This window comes from Theropithecus gelada, chromosome 7b, assembly GCF_003255815.1.
Source record: "Theropithecus gelada isolate Dixy chromosome 7b, Tgel_1.0, whole genome shotgun sequence".
Classification (NCBI taxonomy): domain Eukaryota; kingdom Metazoa; phylum Chordata; class Mammalia; order Primates; family Cercopithecidae; genus Theropithecus; species Theropithecus gelada.
In genome coordinates this window covers 97,526,226-97,543,867 of record NC_037675.1, presented here as the reverse complement: position 1 = coordinate 97,543,867, position 17,642 = coordinate 97,526,226, and the positions used below count along the sequence as shown (strand labels likewise).

Below are 17,642 nucleotides of genomic sequence, written 5' to 3'. Positions count from 1 at the left end.
CGGGTGGGAGGGAAGAGGCCTCTGGCCAAAGCATAGAGGTGAAGTTCCCGCCTCTTTCAGGCACGCAGCGTGGGAATTGGGGTGGCTAACGAGGAAATCAGGTGAATGGGTGAGGCAAGGGAGGAAGACAGAGTGAGGAGGGACATTGCTCTGTCAGGAAGCTGAGCCCTGAGTCCCCAGATGGTAGCACAAGAATGAGGGTGCAGAGGATAAAAAAAAAAAATCTGCTGAAGAAACTCAACATTCTGTTTAGCCACTCAAGCAACAAACATGCACGGCGCTGGAACTCTCTACATGTCACAAAGCACATCGCAGCTCCCTTGGCTGGTCAGTGCTCGCTGTGACAATAGAATGGCTGTCATTCCACTTTTACTGTTGCAGAGACGGTGGTTGTAGGGGGTCACCTTTGCAAAGATCCCACAGCCAGTGTGGGGGCCAGCAGAGACCTGGGCCTGTGACACCAATCCCACCTCCTTCATCTTCTGTGCAGAATCGACTTCATACCAGCCCTATGTCCTGTGCTAGGGGGAGCCACACAAGAACCGGCCAATCATCTCCACAAATGACAACCTAGCGGATAGGGAGGGAGAAGTCCCCGGGAATGCTACAGAAGAGCACTGGCCACTCAGAAGGTCAGCATCTTAGAGTGTGGGATCCAGGCACCTGGTTTTGTGGGAAGGGGATTCTGAATCCAGCATTGAAGGAGGGGAGGGGGGCATCCCAGGGACAAGGCACGGAAAATTTGGCACACCACTATGGAGAGCTACATGTGTCTCAGCCTGGCTGGTGTGGGCACCAGGAAGACGCATTTCGGGCCCAGGCCTAGAGATGGGGTCTGTTCATGGGAACAAGGGTTGGACCAAGGCCTTGGCACTGTATCCCATGGATGGAGGAAGCCACAGAAGACCCTCAGCAGGAGGAAGCTCCCTCTGGCAAGGGTGAAGAAAGGAAACAGATCAGGAAGCAACTGGAGACACCCCCCAGGTGAGAAGCACCTGCAGTGGTCCAGGGAGGAGGAGAGGCGGGGCCGAGGGCTGCAGCAGTGGCATGGCGATTTGGACGGATGTTACTGGGTCAAGAAATACCCAGCCCATCTAGGACCCCCTCGGCAGAAACTGCTGCCAGGTTAAAGAATATCCTACGAGCTATGCTGCCGTGTGACAGGTGAGCACAGCACAGTGGCTGACAGCAAGGATGCCCAAACATGACCTGCAAATCCCCCTCTGCCACTTCCTCCCTGTGTGGCTTGGTGCCATAACCCTGGAGCCTCAGTTTTCTCATCTATAGAATGGGAATGATAAGAAGTGCTGAGAGCAGAGCCTGGCCTTTCATGAGTGCTCAATACATGTCAAGCTGTGTCATTACTATCTGTTATATTTACAAAGCTATTTGCACAAATTACCCCCTCCAACGTTCAAAATAAACCCATGGAGCAGGTTTTTTGTTTTGTTTTGTTTTCTGAGTGTCTCATTCTGTCACCTAGGCTGGAGTGCAGTGCTGCAATCATGGCTCCCTGTAGCTTCGACCTCCTGGGCTCAAGCCATCCTTCCTCTTCAGCCTCCTGAGTAGCTGGGACTATAGGTGTGCACCTGGCTAGGCTAATTTTTTAACACCACGCCTGGCTAACTTTTTTGTAGTTTTTGTAGAGACAGAGTCTCACTCCGTTGTCCAGGCTGATCTTGAACTCCTGACCTCAAGCAATCTGCCCGCTTCAGCCTCCCAAAGTGCTGGGATTATAGGTGTGAGCCACTGCGCCCAGCCTGGGGAATGTAATCTTGAGCCTCTCTTCAAAGATGCAAACAGGCTCAGTCATGACTTTCTGGGGACATGCAATCAGGCTCACTGGGGAATTGAAGCCCCTTGGGCAACCTGTGGCTACCCTGCACAGAAGATAGCCCCCAGCTGTTCCCAGCCCTGCCAGTGGCAGCCCTACTGCCACAATGCTTCGGGAGGCACCTGAGTGGGCTGGGCCAGGTAGGGGAATCTATGGAGGCCCATCCTTCTCATTCCCTGTTTGAGATGCATCCTGTCTGATCCATGAGCCCAGGTGGCTGCTGCTTTCTGCTTGAGGGCACAGACTCGTGGATACATTCTCCGACATCACTTTTAATCTCCCCAACATGCCTCAGTGTCTGGCTGTGTGGGAAAAGCCACAATAGTAACTTCAATTAAAAACTGTTCTCATGCATCTTGCTTTGCTTGAAATGTTCTCAGCACGGGTGAGGGATTGGAGTCTTTCAAGATGTCTCCAGCAAGAAGGTAGATGATTAAAACCTGCCCCGGGAGGTCTGAGATGGTGCATAAGTATAAATAAGCCAATGTTCACAAGATTCTTAAAAGAAGGGGAAGGTGAGTTGAGAGTGGAAGTCAGGGAAGAGGGGAGGTAGAAATGGTGTCATTAAGGATCTTTATTCCGGTGGAATAAAATAGCACTGGGTCACAGAGGCAGTTATTTCCAGGAGCCACAAGTTGTGTTTGTGAGTAAGTCGGACATAGACAGAGGTGTAGAGTGACCGAGTGAGGAGGATCTGCCCCATGAAGTGTGGGCAAGGAGGAGAGTGGAGACCCTGAGCTGAGGGAGTGAGCCATGAGACGCAGCACGTGGGAGCCAGGTGGCTGGTTCAAATCTGCACCTCAGTTGCTTCACCTGAAAATTGGGCTTAATTGTAATCTCGACTTCAGAGCATGGTGGCGAGGCTTAGCTGTGCTGCTCCGTGTAACACAGAGAGCCTGGCACACAGCAAGGCAGGTGTTAGCATGGTCGGTATGGTCAGTTCTGGTTATGGTGACTCAAGCGACCAATGGCACCTGAAGGTTAGCTTCTCCAACCTTCATGATAGGAACCAAGAGAAGGAAAAAGCTTCAGTGCCTTCACATTGGTCTCCACAAAGGATTCAGGGGTGGAGGCGAGCTTCCTTCCAGATAGACTACAGGAGGCCTGCAGGATCCTCTCCCAGGATGTCTGCTAGCACCGTGTGATTTTCCTGACCAAAAATATAAAAAATGGACTCCACTTCCAAGGGCCGATAGACATCATTCATCAGCAGGAGGCCAAACAGATTCCCCTTTTGCAGAAGACATCACTCCTGCAATGTTTGGCAGAAAGGAGTCTGCTGCTGGGCCCTCAAGGGAACCTCAGAAGGGAGGGATGCCCTGATGGCGAGCTGCTTGGAGCTGCAGGGGCAGAGGAGAGGCATGGCCCCTCCTGGGGGGAGCAAGCTTCCTGTCCTCCAATGCCCCTCTCAGTTCTTTCAGCCTCCTGTGGGGTCCTCACCTCCACCTCTGGCACCAGCCCGTCTGAGTCGTGGGACACCTGTCTTCAGCCACAATCCACTCTGCCCGGACAGGCTGCAGAGACAGCAAGGCTGGAAGGGGTTGTGACAGAGAACCACACTCTCTGGGGTTCAGATCTGCCTCCATCTCACCCCAACACTCTACAATCCATCAGCTGTGACTCAGACCTAGCCTTGGGCTCAGATCTAGCCTTGACCCCAGCTTAGCCTCTTCTCACCTGGATGACTTTAGGCAAGGCCCCAAAGCTCTCTGAGCCTCAATATCCTCTTCTCTAAAATGGGCATGCTGAATGTGTTGCCTTCATAGGCTGCCCGTGCAGCACAGAACCTGGCTGTTAGCAGGTGCTCAAGATTCACCTACACCATCTGTCCTCTTCTTCCACCAGAGGGTGGGGCTCCTGCCTCACGGGTCTTCGTGCCTAGGAATGATGTTCTGTATGCAATGTGTGCTCTCATGCTGTTGGTAAGGATGACAAAGACGATGAAGGCTGGCAATCACTTCTTTCTGGCTTTCTACATTCCCCAACACAGCCTGCCTGCAAGGCTGGCCCTGCCTGATTGATTTGATTATTGGGATATGCAGCAGGGCCCAGATGGAACCTCCTCAGGGAGAGAAGAAGGATTGGCAGGAGGTCAGAGAGAAAGCAGGAGATGCAGGAAGGGCTGCTAGGACTCGGTGCAGAGAGACAGGGGTGCAGGGTGCCTGGGAGAGCACATTAGTCACCCCCCCTCAGGTGTCCCTCAAAGCTGCTGGAAACCAAGTCTTAATTCATTTCTAATCAGCTTCCAGAGCTTCATGCTGAGGAAATGGATGCGGGGTCTTCACGAGGGCTGGAGGAAATAAGCAGTATTCCAGCTCTTGGCTAAATGGTAGGCTGGCAAACTGCATGGGCCTCAGGCTGGAGCATCCTCCTTCCACCATTTCCCTTCACTTTCATCCTTCTGGGGAACCAGACTTCCTAGGGCCCAGGTATTTGGGATGGAGGCCTAAATAACCCATCCCTGTTCACTGAACTACCCAATTCTGGCTCCTGGTATGCAGACCCCACACCTGAATTACAGACTGGCTCCCTCAATGTCTCATGGAACATCCTGTCACAGGATACCCGGAAGAACTCCAAGTGGCAATGGCAGGATGGAAAGGAGTTAGGCTGGTCCATGCATGATTTGGTTTTCTCACTGATGTTCCCCATGCTCACTTGACCTGTAGAGTATGTATGTATGTTACTCACATTCTGTGGCATTTGGGAGACAGGGAGAAAGAGAAGTGCTGGCTGGACCAGGGTCCATAGCTGGGAGGTAAGGGTGACGGTCTAGATTTAGATTCAAGTGTTAACATTCCTTTTCCCACAATTGGAGAAAAGGAAGAAGGGTGGAAATATAGCTGTTAAAAACACAGGCTTAAGAAAATTCCACTTCCAGTCAAAATGGAGTAATAGGGACTAGATTTACTTTCCCAACTGAAACAACTGAAAACCAGATAAAATACTTGAAAATGATTTTCAAGACACTGTACATCAGACAATGAAGGACAGTGACCCTTGAGAGATGGGAAATTAGCAAGGTGAGCTCCAGGTTACTGCCAGTGGAAAGTTTCCAGGCCATGGAGCAGGAAACTCAGGCAGGGCTCAATGGACTCCCTGAGTTGAAGAATGGAAATGAGTCTGGGGAGAGTGAGGCAGCTGGAGACCACAGGGCAGAGTACAGAGAGAAGACAGCTGCCCAGAGAGAGAACCTTGGGCTTTGAGAAAGGGACCACTCAAACATTCAACAGTGCATGTTTGTGCAGAAGCTGCCTGAGGCAGGGAAAGAATCACCCAAAAAATTGCAGGAAAGAGTGCCTGGCACCCATACAGGGCCAGAAACAGTGCCTGTTTCCCTCAGCCATTTTGAAAATCTTATCATTTATGGGGCACTGAGTAGGTAGAATACTCAGAACAGCATTGCCTTAGTGATGGGGAATAATTACTCTTAGATTAAATATGGCTTGATCCTGCCTAACAAATCTTAAAAACAGTACTTACAAAAATCAAACTGTTCTCAAGCATCTGAACCGCATCCCAGAACAAAGCACAAGAATATTTATGGGAATATAAAAATATCTAGCATACACCACAGTAAAATTCACAACGTTTGGCATCCAACCAAGAATCATCGGCACGTAAAGCAGCAGGAAAATATGAACCATATGTGGAGAAAAGGCAATCAATCAAAAGCAATCCAGAATTGACATATTCATAATTAATAAGTGAGGACATTAAAACAGTTGTTATAACCATATTCCATAGGTTCAAAAAGCTACAGGAAACAATGAACATCTTAAGAAGAGAATGGAAGAGATATGTTTTACGTAAAAGATCTAAATTAGCTTCTAGAGATGAAAACTATAACATCTAGTATCAAAAGTACACTGGATGGTGCTATTATTAATAGCAGATTGGATATTCAGAAGAAAACCTTGTTAACTTGAAGGCATATCAATAACAACTATCCAAATAAAACACAAACAGAAACAAAGACCAAAAAAAAGAGAAGAGAGCATCAGTGAGCAGTGAGACAACTTCAGGTGACCTAATATATGTGTATTAGTGGCAAAAGAAGAGGAGAGAGAAGACAGAACTATAAGTATATATATATACACACGTATACATACATATATATATATCCATATATATATCCATATATATACATGAAGGACAGTGACCCTTGAGAGATGGGAAAGTAGCAAGGTGAGCCATACAGGTGCTCCAGTTTACTGCTTGTGGAAAGTTTCCAGGCCATGGAGCAGGAAACTCAGTCAGGGCTCAATGGACTCCCTGAGTTGATGCATATATATATATATATATCTCCATATATAGACATATGTGTATATATATATATCCAAAGAAATAATAGCAGAAAAATTCCAAAAGTGATGCAAACTATAAATCCACAAGTGCAAGAAACTCTCCAAACTCCAAGCACAAGAAACATGAAGAAAATGACACTAAAGTACATCACAATCAAATTGCCCAAAAAAAATGATAAGGAAAAAAATCTTAGATGCAGCCAGATGTCAAAAAGATGCATTACGTTCAGAGAAACAAAATAAGGATGGCAGCAGATTTTGCACTAAAAATAATGTAAACTAGAAGATGATGGAACAATATCTTTAAACAAACTGTCAACTTAGAATTCTATACCCAGGAAAAAACAAACAAACAAACAAACTTTAAAAAAAAAAGCCCTTTCCCCCACACACATACAAAAGATATAAGAATGAATTCATCAGCACTTCTGCATTACTAAAAAAGTCTTTCAGGCAGAAGGGAAATGATACCATATAGAAACATGGATCTGCACAAAGGAAGGAAGGGCACTGGCTATAATAACAACATGGGAAAATAAATGAAAATTTTTCTTACTATTTAAACCATTTAAGAGAAAACTGACTTTCAACAAAAATAACAATGTAGTTTGAGGTTTATAACATATGTACAAGTAAAATGTATAACAACAGTAGCACAAAAACTAAGAAGGGAGAAATAGAGTTGTACTGTTTTAAAGTTCTTTCTGTATGTACACCTGCAGATCCAATCTGACAATCTCTGCTTTTTTAATTGGAGTGTTTAAACTGTTTACGTTTAATGTGATTATTAATATGGTTGGGTTTAAATCTATTATTTACTGTATTTGTTTTCTATTTTTTCATCTGTTCTTTCCTTTGTTTTTCTTCTTTTTCCGCCTTCTTTTAATAGGTTATAATAAGTTAAAGATCTATCCTATAAATACAAAAGCAACCATAAATTAACAAAACAAAGAGTTGTGTTTAATAAGCCAACAGAGGAGATAACATGGAAACATTTAAATTTCCCAACCCAAAAGAAGGCAGAAAAAGAAGAAAAACAGAGCAAAGGAAGGATGAAAAAATAGAAAATAAATGCAATAAATGATAGATTTAAACCCAACCATATCAGTAATCACATTAAATGTAAAAAGTTTTGGCCAGGAGTGGTGGGTCATGCCTGTAATCCCAGCACTTTGGGAGGCCAAGGAGGACGGATCACAAGGTCAGGAGATCGAGACCATCCTGGAACCTGGGAGGCGGAGCTTGCAGTGAGCTGAGATCATGCCACTGCACTCCAGTCTGGGTGACAGAGTGAGACTCTGTCTCAACAAAATAAATAAAATAAAATAAAATAAAATAAAATAAAATAAAATAAAAGTTTCGACACTTCAATTAAAAAGCAGAGATTGTTAGACTGGATTTTAAAATAGGCTCTTAAAAATTTATGTCCACAGAAAAACCTGGACAGAGATGTTTATGGCAGCTTTATTAATACTTGCCAAAACTTCAGGCGATCTGCCTGCCTCGGCCTCCCAAAGTGCTGGGATTATAGGCGTGAGCCACCACGCCCAGCCCAACACGGCGAAACCCTGTCTCTACTATAAATACAAAAAATTATCTGGATGTAGTGGTGGGCACCTGCAATCCCAGCTACTTGGGAGGCTGAGGCAGGAGAATTGCTTGAACCCAGGAGGTGGAGGTTGCATTGAGCTGAGATCATACCACTGTACTCCAGCCCGGATGACAGAACAAGACTCCATCTCAAAAAGCAAAGCAAAAACTTGGAAGCAACCAAGATGTTCTTCAATAGATGAATGGATAAACAAACTGTGGCACATCCAGACAATGGAATATTATTCAGCACTAAAATGGAAAAAGCAGGCTGGGCGCAGTGGCTCCCACCTGTAATCCCAGCACTTTGGGAGGCCAAGGCAGGCAGACCACCTGAGGTCAGGAGTTTGAGACCAGCCTGGCCAACATGGTGAAACCCCATCTCCAGTAAAAACACAAAAATTACCTGGGCATGGTGGCATGCACCTGTAATCCCAGCTACTCGGGAGGCTGAGGCAGGTGAATCACTTGAACCCGGGGAGCAGAGACTGCAATGAGCTGAGATCATGCCACTGCACTCCAGCCAGGGCAACAGAGTGAAACTGCATCTCAAAAATATAAAAAATAAGTAAAAATAAAAAATAAAATAGAAAAAGCTATCAAGCCTTAAGTGCATATTACTAAGTGAAAGCAGCCAATCTGAAAAGCTACATACTGAATGATTCCAACTATGATACCCTGGAAAAGGTAAAACTGTGAAGACAGTAGAAAGATCAGTGATTGCTAGGGGTTGAGGGGAGGAAGAGGTGAATACATGCAGTCCAGAGGACTCTTAGGCCAGTGAAAATACTGTCTATAACGTGGATGCACGTCATTATACATTTGTCCAAGCCCACGGAATGTACAACACCAAGAGAGAACCCTAATGTAAACTATGGACTTTGGAGTGTTTTGTTTTTGTTTTTCTTTTTGTTTTTTGAGATGGAGTCTCACTCTGTCGCCCAGGTTGGAGTGCAATGGCACAATCTCAGCTCACTGTAACCTCCACCTTCCAGGTTCAAGCAATTCTCCTGCCTCAGCCTCCCAAGTAGCTGGGATTACAGGTGACCACCACCACGCTCAGCTAATTTTTGTATTTTTAGTAGAGACAGGGTTTCATCATGTTGGTCAGGCTGGTCTTGAACTCCTGACATCAAGTGATCCTCCTGCCTCGGCCTCCCAAAGTGCTGGGATTACAGGCATGAGCCACCACGCCCAGCGACTATGGAGGATTCTGATGTGTCAATGGAGGTTCATCAGTTGTGGCAAATGCACAGCTCCAGTGGGGATGCTGATGGTGGAAAAGGCTGTGCATAAACAGGGGCAGAGGGGTATCTGAGAAATCTCTATGCCCTCCTCTCGATTTTTCTGTGAACCTAAAACGTCTCTTTAAAAAAGTTCTTAAAAATAATAGGCTGACGTGATGCAGAGGCTTTTGTTTTATCCCCAGCTGTGTGCCCTCCAAGCCTCAGTTTCCTCACCTATAAAATGGATCTGAATGTGCCTATTCCACGAGGCCACTGCAAGGATTCAGTGAGATTCTGTGTATTGCTCAGCACAGGGTTTGTCTGGTACCTCAAAGGCATCATTGAATGGTAGCTGTGATGGGAAGGTACAGGGACGTCTTGAGGGGACACAGTGAGGAGGGAGTGAACACAGATGGGTCTCCATCACCTCAGTGTAGAAAGAGCTGGGGTACAGGACCTCAGCAGAACATAGCACACAGCAAGTGCTCCCTAAACACTCAAGCGTTTCATTGGAGACTTGCCATCCACTCGCATATGTCCCAGTTCTCTTAGCTTTGTGAGATTCCATTGTTCAAGTCAAATGTCTGAAATCTTAAAACACTAGAAAATTAGTCTACAAAAATCACTGGAATGTTTACTTCTTGAACTGCTCATTACACCTCTGCATAAAATGTAGCCTTGTACTCTCTCCTGAAGCGGGTCTAATTGGAAGGATAAAATATTTAAATCTTTGCAATGGAAACCTGAAGTACAACAAGACAAGCCCTAAGATAACAGACAATTTGTATTTTAATGATAACTCTTGCTTGAAGGAAAAGAAGCACTCATTGGCTGAAGAAAATATTCTCCAAGAAGCAGACTGCCAGATGCCCTGGAATTCTATTTTTCTGGACAGTGATATGTTCCTCTGGGGATGGACAATTTCTGCCAGTCTCTTGCGTATCTGTCAGAATGAGGCCCTTCCCCGTAGCTAAGAGAGTTTCAGGAGATAAAAAAATCACCTCTCCAATACGAAGAGATGTCTTTTGTGTCTTTTTCCTCCTGAAAAATGACAGAAATGCAAATTAACTGAGTCTCTCAAGGTCCTGGGGGTAAAGAGAAGGGGAATTAGCAGGGGATATGCCAGCATCTCAGCTGTGATTAGATACACGTGCGGTGTCTCCCAGAAGGACAGGCCCAGTGTTAATATGATGTAAATATGTAGGTGAGACTGAATCCTCCCACCTAGCAAGGGCCAGATTCCAAGAGACAGGCGGAAGAGAGAGGTGGGGGAATTCCCAGCTCCTCAAGCACAGGAAGCCTACTTGGATCTCCCTAGTATGAATTTGAACCAAATAAAATGGTCATTTGATAGGTCAAAAATGGTCAGATGTCAGCAGTTTCACATGGTTTAGCCTAATAAGGTCATGGCCTACCTCCTTAGGAATAAGTGACTTTTCTACTGGGCCTGGCAGTGTTTTAAGGTTTTGCCAAGCTCTACACACCATTATTTAGTCTAGAGATAATACACTGGCAGCCCCGGGACGAAACCAGCCCACACGCCTGTTTCGTTTGGTCCAGGTAGTAGCCAGTCCCCAAGGACAATGACCATCCATTCTGTCCCTCTCTCCTAGACACACACGCCACATCAAAAGCTGGAATCCGACTCTCCTTCCTTTAAATCTGGGCTGGCCTGGAGACTTTCTTGACCGAAAGAATGTAGTGTTAATGACATTCTGGGACTTCCAGGCAGGTCTAGTAAGCCTGCAGCTTCTACCTAGAACTGCTGGAATACTCTTGGGGGAGCCAACACCATGCAAGAAGAGCAACAACCCTGGGACCTCCATACTGGGAGGAAGCCCAAGCCACCTGAAGAAGCCCTTGCAGGATGAAATCCCAAGAGGAGAGAGTGGTCAAGTTGCCTGGAGGCACCAGACAAGTTCGGAGGAAGCTACAGGCTAGAAGCCTAGACTCCAGCCCCTGCTGTTCCAGCTGATGCCACTGGGGCAAAAACAGGACTCTTGAAAGCTCCCAGGTGATTCTAATGGCAACAACATTTGAGAACCACTGGGTTGAAACCACTCACTACAGGGACGAGACAGTGCAAGACAAAAATAAGGTTGAGCTCTTACGCCCGAGGCATGCTTTCACAGGAGAGTTACACCGTAAGAACAAGCAAAGGAGTCCTCCTGTCTCTGTTGTCCATGCCAATCCCCCGTAACACGTGCTGGCTTAACCTGCAGAACGTTCCTGAAATGCTCGCTCCCTTCCCCCAGCACCATGCACTTCTTGGATGATGTGGGCTTCCCCTGGAGCAAGTGAGCGTCCCAACAGGCCCAAGTGGAAGCTAAGGCTTTTTAGGACTTAACCACAGAATGTCACCAATACTGCATTCTCTTCACCAAGAAAGCCATTACACTTTCTCTTCACCAAGGATAGTCCCAGATTTAAGGGGAGAAGAATCAGATTCCAGCTCTTGAAGTGGTGGGCAGCAAGTGTGTCCAGGAGGGAGAGAGGAAATGCACAGCAGCTGTCTTTGAACATGGGTGACCCCACCAATGACACAGGGATTTTGGACTCAGTCCTAAAAGACTGATTCTCCCCTTATCCCCAGCCCACTGGGCGCCCAGGTGACCCTGTCCTCTTGGCGACGCCTGGTCAAAGAGAAATGGATGCCCTTTTTCACTGTTTACATCCTCCAGACTCTCCAGAGACTCAGGAACTGTGTGGAGTGGGGCTGGGGTGTTTCCAGGGTGGGGGAGAGGGCAACCAGGAGCCTCCAGGGCTCAGAAGCAAGATGGGGCCCATGAGCACACCCTCAGTGCCTGCAGCCTCTCTTACGCTGTCACACAGCCACGTATACCGCACCAGGGAGGGTGCCTCTGCATAAGAGGATTTGCCAGATAACTGGTGTCTACTCTGTACACCCAAAGAGGATATCTATTTAATGCTTAGCTTCCGAGTGGAAAATCTTTCTAAAATGGCTTATGTGTTCTGGGTCCTCTTCAGCCAAAAACAGGAATCACATTTAACAACATGGGTAAGAAGAAACGTGGGCTTGGAGTCACGTGGATCTGGCTTCACTGACTTAGTTAATCACACAAGTGTGCACGCCCAGCCCCAGGCATCCCTCCAGCTTCTCTCCTCTACAGGGGCTGAGGTTTTCCCAAGGAACTGCTCCAACTCTATGCCATTCCCCTGCTCAATAACTTGCAATGGCTCCTACTGCCTACCAATTAGATGCAAACTTCTCACCCCAGCAATCAGCACCTTCTATAATCTGGCCCTGGCCTCTGTCTCCCAGCCCTCCTGCACCCCTATCCTCTAACTTTCTGAAGGACTCTGTGAATATTTCCTGGACTTCCCTATCTTGATACCTCTCCACCTAGAACAGTCTTAACGCCCAGGCCCACCAGGAGATATATGCCTATAGTTCTAATCCATCTGCAGTCCCCATTCTCAAAGTCCTGATGATGACAGCTGTTCAGTGGCATTGGCATTTGACACTTTGAATTCACCGTCTTTTCCTGTTAATGTCTCTTCGTGAACATACATCTGGTCCTCATCCAATCCTCTAACAAATACTTGTGGACCTACTTTGTGCTGGGCACCTTCTTCAATCCAGCACTTTAGCCATTCCCTTCTTTGGGTCTTGACTGGGCCCATCATTTCTCCAAGATTTGATAAGCATGCAGAAAGAAAATCTACGTTCCATTCAAGTTTGTCCCACAGGATCCCTGTCCCAGTGCCTGACACGGAGCTTATTACAAGGCAGGTACTAGACATTTGCTGAGCAAGTGGATGGATGCACCAACATTTCTCTGCAAACTGCTCCCTGCTGAGGGAAAGACTGCACAGGGAGACCGTGACTGTCACCCTCACCTGGTGGCCACAGGACACACCAGGGGCAGGGTCTGAGCACTTACTCCAGCCAAGCACTGCGAAGTGTTGCAGGTAGTGAAGTAACAGTTCCCATCCTTATGGGGATAATGGGATGAATCAACAACAGAAAGCAATCCACTAGAAAGGCACAATAGTAAGACCACTTCCCAGAGGGAGGAGAAGAGAGAAATCGCTCTGAAATAGATCTGTACTGTACCTTACATCAAATCTTTCTCAGGCTGCAGCAATAAGGTGGAAACCCCAGTGGCTTTGCAGACACTCAGACTCAGATTTGAAATCCAGTTCTCCTCCTTACAAACGGCATGTCCTTGGGCAAATTATTTAATCTCGTTTAGTGTCCTGACCTGTAAAATGGGGCCTCCGTCATGGACTTGTAAGGGTTTGCTGTGATAAAATATGCCAAGTACCCAGCATCTGGCACTTAGTAGGTGCCCAACAAACCTTAGGGTCTGTTCTCACGTGTGTGGCACTTCATGTTTCTGTCCCTTGTAGCTAGCACAGTACTGCGCATGTAACCAGTGTCAAAAATGTGTCAAGGAGAATACGTTGACCAAGTGGAATGTGAATTGTAAACAAAAAAGGAAAACTAGGAACCTGGTCTCTGGGCAGACTCTGCCTAAAGACGTTGAAAAGCCCTGTGTTTATTTTATCAAGTTGCCATGGCAGCACTGATGCTCCAGCCAGCTCCAGGGTTAGCAAGGATCAATTCATCTTGTAACCATGGAAATTCCGGAGGTTCGGTGGGATCCAGAGGGGAAGGCAGACACAGTTCCTCTCCACTCTAGAAATAAATCCCGGAAAGCCTCCTTAGTTTTCGTGCAGCTAAAACCATCATTATCTAAAATGATGTTTACATGACAATATTTATAAGTATGGATTTAGGCATAGGAGATGTAAAATCAGGCAAAAAAAAAGGGGCGGCAGCAATACTCAGAAGGGCAATTAGCATCATGGAACACTTAAGAGGCTGCCAGAGAGCCAGGATCTAGACCCCTAGAGCTAACTTGGGGCTTCTGCATCTTTTATGCTTCCATTTGCAGACTCGCTGCCAACACACAGCCTGGATTTTGCTGTCACTTTTCAAACAGGCTTCCACTACAGGTGAAGCTTGGGGAAAAAGAAAGCGTCCCCTCAAATGTCATTCCCTGTAAAAGAAAACAGCAGCAGATGGGGTCCCTGCCACACACCATGGAGACAGAAGGGAGCCTTGGTGGCCTCCCGACCTCTCTGCTCCCACCATAACCAACCAACACAACCAGAGAAGTTGCAAGACGTGGCTTTGGTAGATTGGGACTTACTCTCCCAAGCCAAATGCAGCCCTTCCCTGGAGCCAGCTCTGGGTCTTCTCTAGGGCCCCAGACGGATGGAGAAATCCGGGATTTGTCTTTGTTCTGGCTCAAGAGAGTTAAGGCACAGAAACAGAATCATCACCCAAGCTCAGAACTCCAGGGGATTCCGCTGGAGGAAAATTCAAGCTGTGAGAGATTTGTTTTTCCGGCCATTGGGAGCCTGTTTGTGTCGGGGGAGGGTTCCGGCCGCGCTGGGCACTGGTGGCTCCATTAGACTCTACACAAAGCAAAAGAGGACAAATGACCGCGGCGCGTCGACGCTTGGCGGCTCACGGTCACAAAGCGGGTCTCAGCGCCTTCCTCGGGCGGCGGCAGAGGGGGCGCTCGAGGTCACCGGCAAGAGACAGATTACCGGCGCCTCGGCAAAACAGAGCGAGGAAGAGCCAGACTGTGCGCCCATCCGCGTTCGCGCGGGTCTGAGCCGCCCCGGTCTTGGAGGGCTCCGGGACCCCAGAAGGGGGACAGCAGTGGGGGATGGGCAGGAAGGGGGCGACTCGGGTTGCCCAGGCTCCTCGCAGCCTCTCTGCCAGAGAGAGGGGCCCGAGTGGGAACAGCTCGAGCCACGGGGGTGCGGGGCGCGCAGCCCGCCCCACCCCGGGAGAGCCGCGATCGCCGCCCCCGACGCGTGCACCAGGTGGGGGTGCCCGGCTCGGGACAAAGGACCGGAACGCGGATCGCGGGAGGGCGCCACTGCCCAGTCCCAGCGTGGAGGGCGAGACCGTGGCCCCGAACCTCCCCAAACTTGGTGGCCAGGGGCGCGTGGAGAGGGCGCCCCGTTACCTGCGCGGCCATAAAGGAGAGATCCATGGTGTCGCTGTCGCCGCGGCTGTTGCTGCCGCCCGCGCTCGAGTCCTCGCTGCTGCAGCTGCCGCTGTGGGTCAGCAGCCTGCACAGTTGGCGGGGATCGGGCGGAGCAGCTAGCGTCCGGAGCCCGCACGGCGCCCTCGGCTGTCTCTGGGCTTCTGGCTCCAGACAGCTACTGGGCGGAGGGCTCCGAGCGCGGGGGCGGGTGGGGCGGGGCGGGGCTCGGGGGACGGGGCGCCCCTCCACGTGACCACCCCCGGGGCGGGGTCCGTCAGAAACCCCAAGCGCTCACAATCGCCTCCCTTCGTGCGCGGGATAGGGAAACTGAGGCCCGAGGCCGCCCCGCTGGTTGGTGCAAAAACCAGCCTGGAACCCAAGTCCTGAGCTGTTGGCGCCCCGCCCCGTGCAGTTGAGCCCAACCCACCCGGGGCTGTGGGCAGCTCTCTCTTGGGGCTGACACGTTATCCAGTGCTGAGGACCAAGATCGGAGTGACCTGGCTTTCCACGCCAACGCTCCTCCCAGAGTCCAGTGTGCTCCCGGCTCGGCATCTGGGCAGAACGAGGTTTAATCTTAGCTCTGTTTTGTTGTGAGGCTTGAACAAGATAGTGTCTTTGAGCCTAGATTTCCTCATCTGTGAAAAGACAATACAGAACCGAATAATTAAATGAGATAGGGAAGACAGCACGCGGTGTCCAATAAATGAGAGCCCTAACATGGCTAATCATGCAATAGAGATGAGGCTGTGAGTGGTGTCTTCGAGGACTGCACGGTGCTCAAGTTGCACAGCGGGTACTCTATGGCTCTCTGCTCAAAGAAGTATCGAAACTCATGCAGCTGCCACAAGTAAGGGGAACAGTGTGTGTGTGGGTGTGTGTGTGTGTGTAGAGTACCACTGGTCCCTTCGGGTGGTATCTCTTCCAGGTACTTCACACTCATGGTCATCATGAGCCTCTCTGAGGGGCAGCCTGGGACTCCCAGACTTTGTCACAGGCAAGGAAGCTGTGGCACAGGGAGATGGAGGGGTTTGTTCAAGGTCCCGCAGCAGCTAGGGGCCCAGCAGGGACTGTGGCTGTGGGAATGGGACCAGAACCTCACTGACTTATAGAAGGCTCTCAGTGTCATCTTTCCTATAACTTTCCTTTCTTTCCCTTCCCTTCCTTTCTCTCTCCTTTTCTACCTCCTCTTCCTTCTCTCCTTCTCCCCTACCCGCCCCCCACCACTTTTTTCTTTCTTCTCTCTCTTCACTTTTCCCATCATGCTTGCCTCCTCCCTTCCTCCTCTGGTCTCTAAACCTTACAATTCCCTGGCCCTCCCTTCCCTCCCTGTTTTTAGTCAGTACTGTGCTCGCCACACCCATCATTCCTGCCACCTCCCAGCGTCGTCCACACGGGGCATGCCTAAACAGTCCATGCCAACAGCCGTCCACCTCCTTCCATCCTTCCTGTGGCCAATAGCAGAGCAGCCTGCCCAGGGCTGTCCAGGGCTCCCCGTCTGCTGTGAGAAATATGTACATTTATTGTGAAGTGTCATACTTCACAATCAAAGGGCATGTATGTTGTGTGTGTGCAATTTGAAATATAATATAGCCTTGCATAGGTTAAAAAAATGGAACAATAAAAAACAGTCTTCAAATCCTACTGTGTATCCCTCCTAAGGCATCTCGTACCTGCCCCGTTTCCAGGGTCATCTCCATCCTATTTAGTATTCATTCATGTCAATTCTCTTGCTTTCCTTTATAGTTTTACCTTTATAGTTTGCCTGCTTTAACCCTTTGTAGAAAAATTAAATTGCTCTAAATTTGTTCTTCCATGTCTTCTCTGTTCCTTCCTCAGCATTGTTTGTGTAGTTGATGTCCATTGTTTTTCAGTGCTACACAATGTCCCATTTGTATGTCTTTATCACAGTTTTTACTGATGCACTAGCCCTTTGATGGATGCTTTGGTCATCTCCAGGTTTTCTGATAACACCAAAAAAAAAAAAAAAAAAAATGCTGCTTTGAACACTCTCGATCTTGTCTTCGGATGCACAGGTGCAAGGGGTCCTCAGGAATGGAACAGTTGGGTCTTGTGGTCAGCTCCTCTGTGCTTTTACTAATTGATGCCCATTGTTTTCCAGTTTCTGATTTCCAAGGCGGTTTCACCCATTTTATTGTCCTACCTATAGCAGGCATGGGTTCTTATTGCTCCACATTGACGAACACTTTGTATTGTTAGGACTTTTTTTTAATTTTGCAAATATGATATGATGAAGTAGTGTTTCATTCGGATTTGATCCTCATTTCTCTGACTACTAATGACACTAAGCATCTTTTACACACCTATTGATCAGTTTCATTTCCTTTGATGAGAAATGCCTTTCATCAGGTCTTTTGTGCGTGTTTTAAGATTTTGCTTATTTTTTTTTATTGACTCAGGAAAAGTATGTATATATTTTAGATACTAGTCTTGTTAGTTATAGGTTTTTAAATATCATCTTTCATGTTTACATTTCTTTTCACTCTATTATGTATTTTCATGAACAGAAGTAAATAATTTTAATTTGGTCAAAATTTTTAACATTTTCTTTTATAGTTAGCCCTTGTTTAATAAATTATTTGCCAATTTGAGACCATAAAGATATTGTCCTGTAGTATTTTAGTAAAAATTTAAA

General features: G+C 47.7%; 1 protein-coding gene across 3 annotated transcripts in view; it reads right to left on the bottom strand.

The window, feature by feature from the left end:
* Positions 1-15,184, bottom strand: part of C7BH14orf132 (chromosome 7b C14orf132 homolog) — a 48,575-nt gene extending 33,391 nt beyond the window's left edge. The window contains exons 1-2 of one of the 3 annotated variants that reach the window (XM_025392162.1): positions 14,969-15,146; positions 4,400-4,497 (exon numbers count right to left, since the gene is read on the bottom strand). In XM_025392162.1, coding sequence (XP_025247947.1) covers positions 4,400-4,486 — 87 coding nt within the window. In that variant the 5' untranslated portion in view covers positions 4,487-4,497; positions 14,969-15,146. Of the gene's footprint in view, positions 1-4,399; positions 4,498-14,137; positions 14,231-14,968 lie in introns of all 3 variants that reach the window. The other 2 variants (XM_025392160.1, XM_025392163.1) reach the window with 2 other exon arrangements.
* Positions 15,185-17,642: the final 2,458 nt, after the last annotated feature.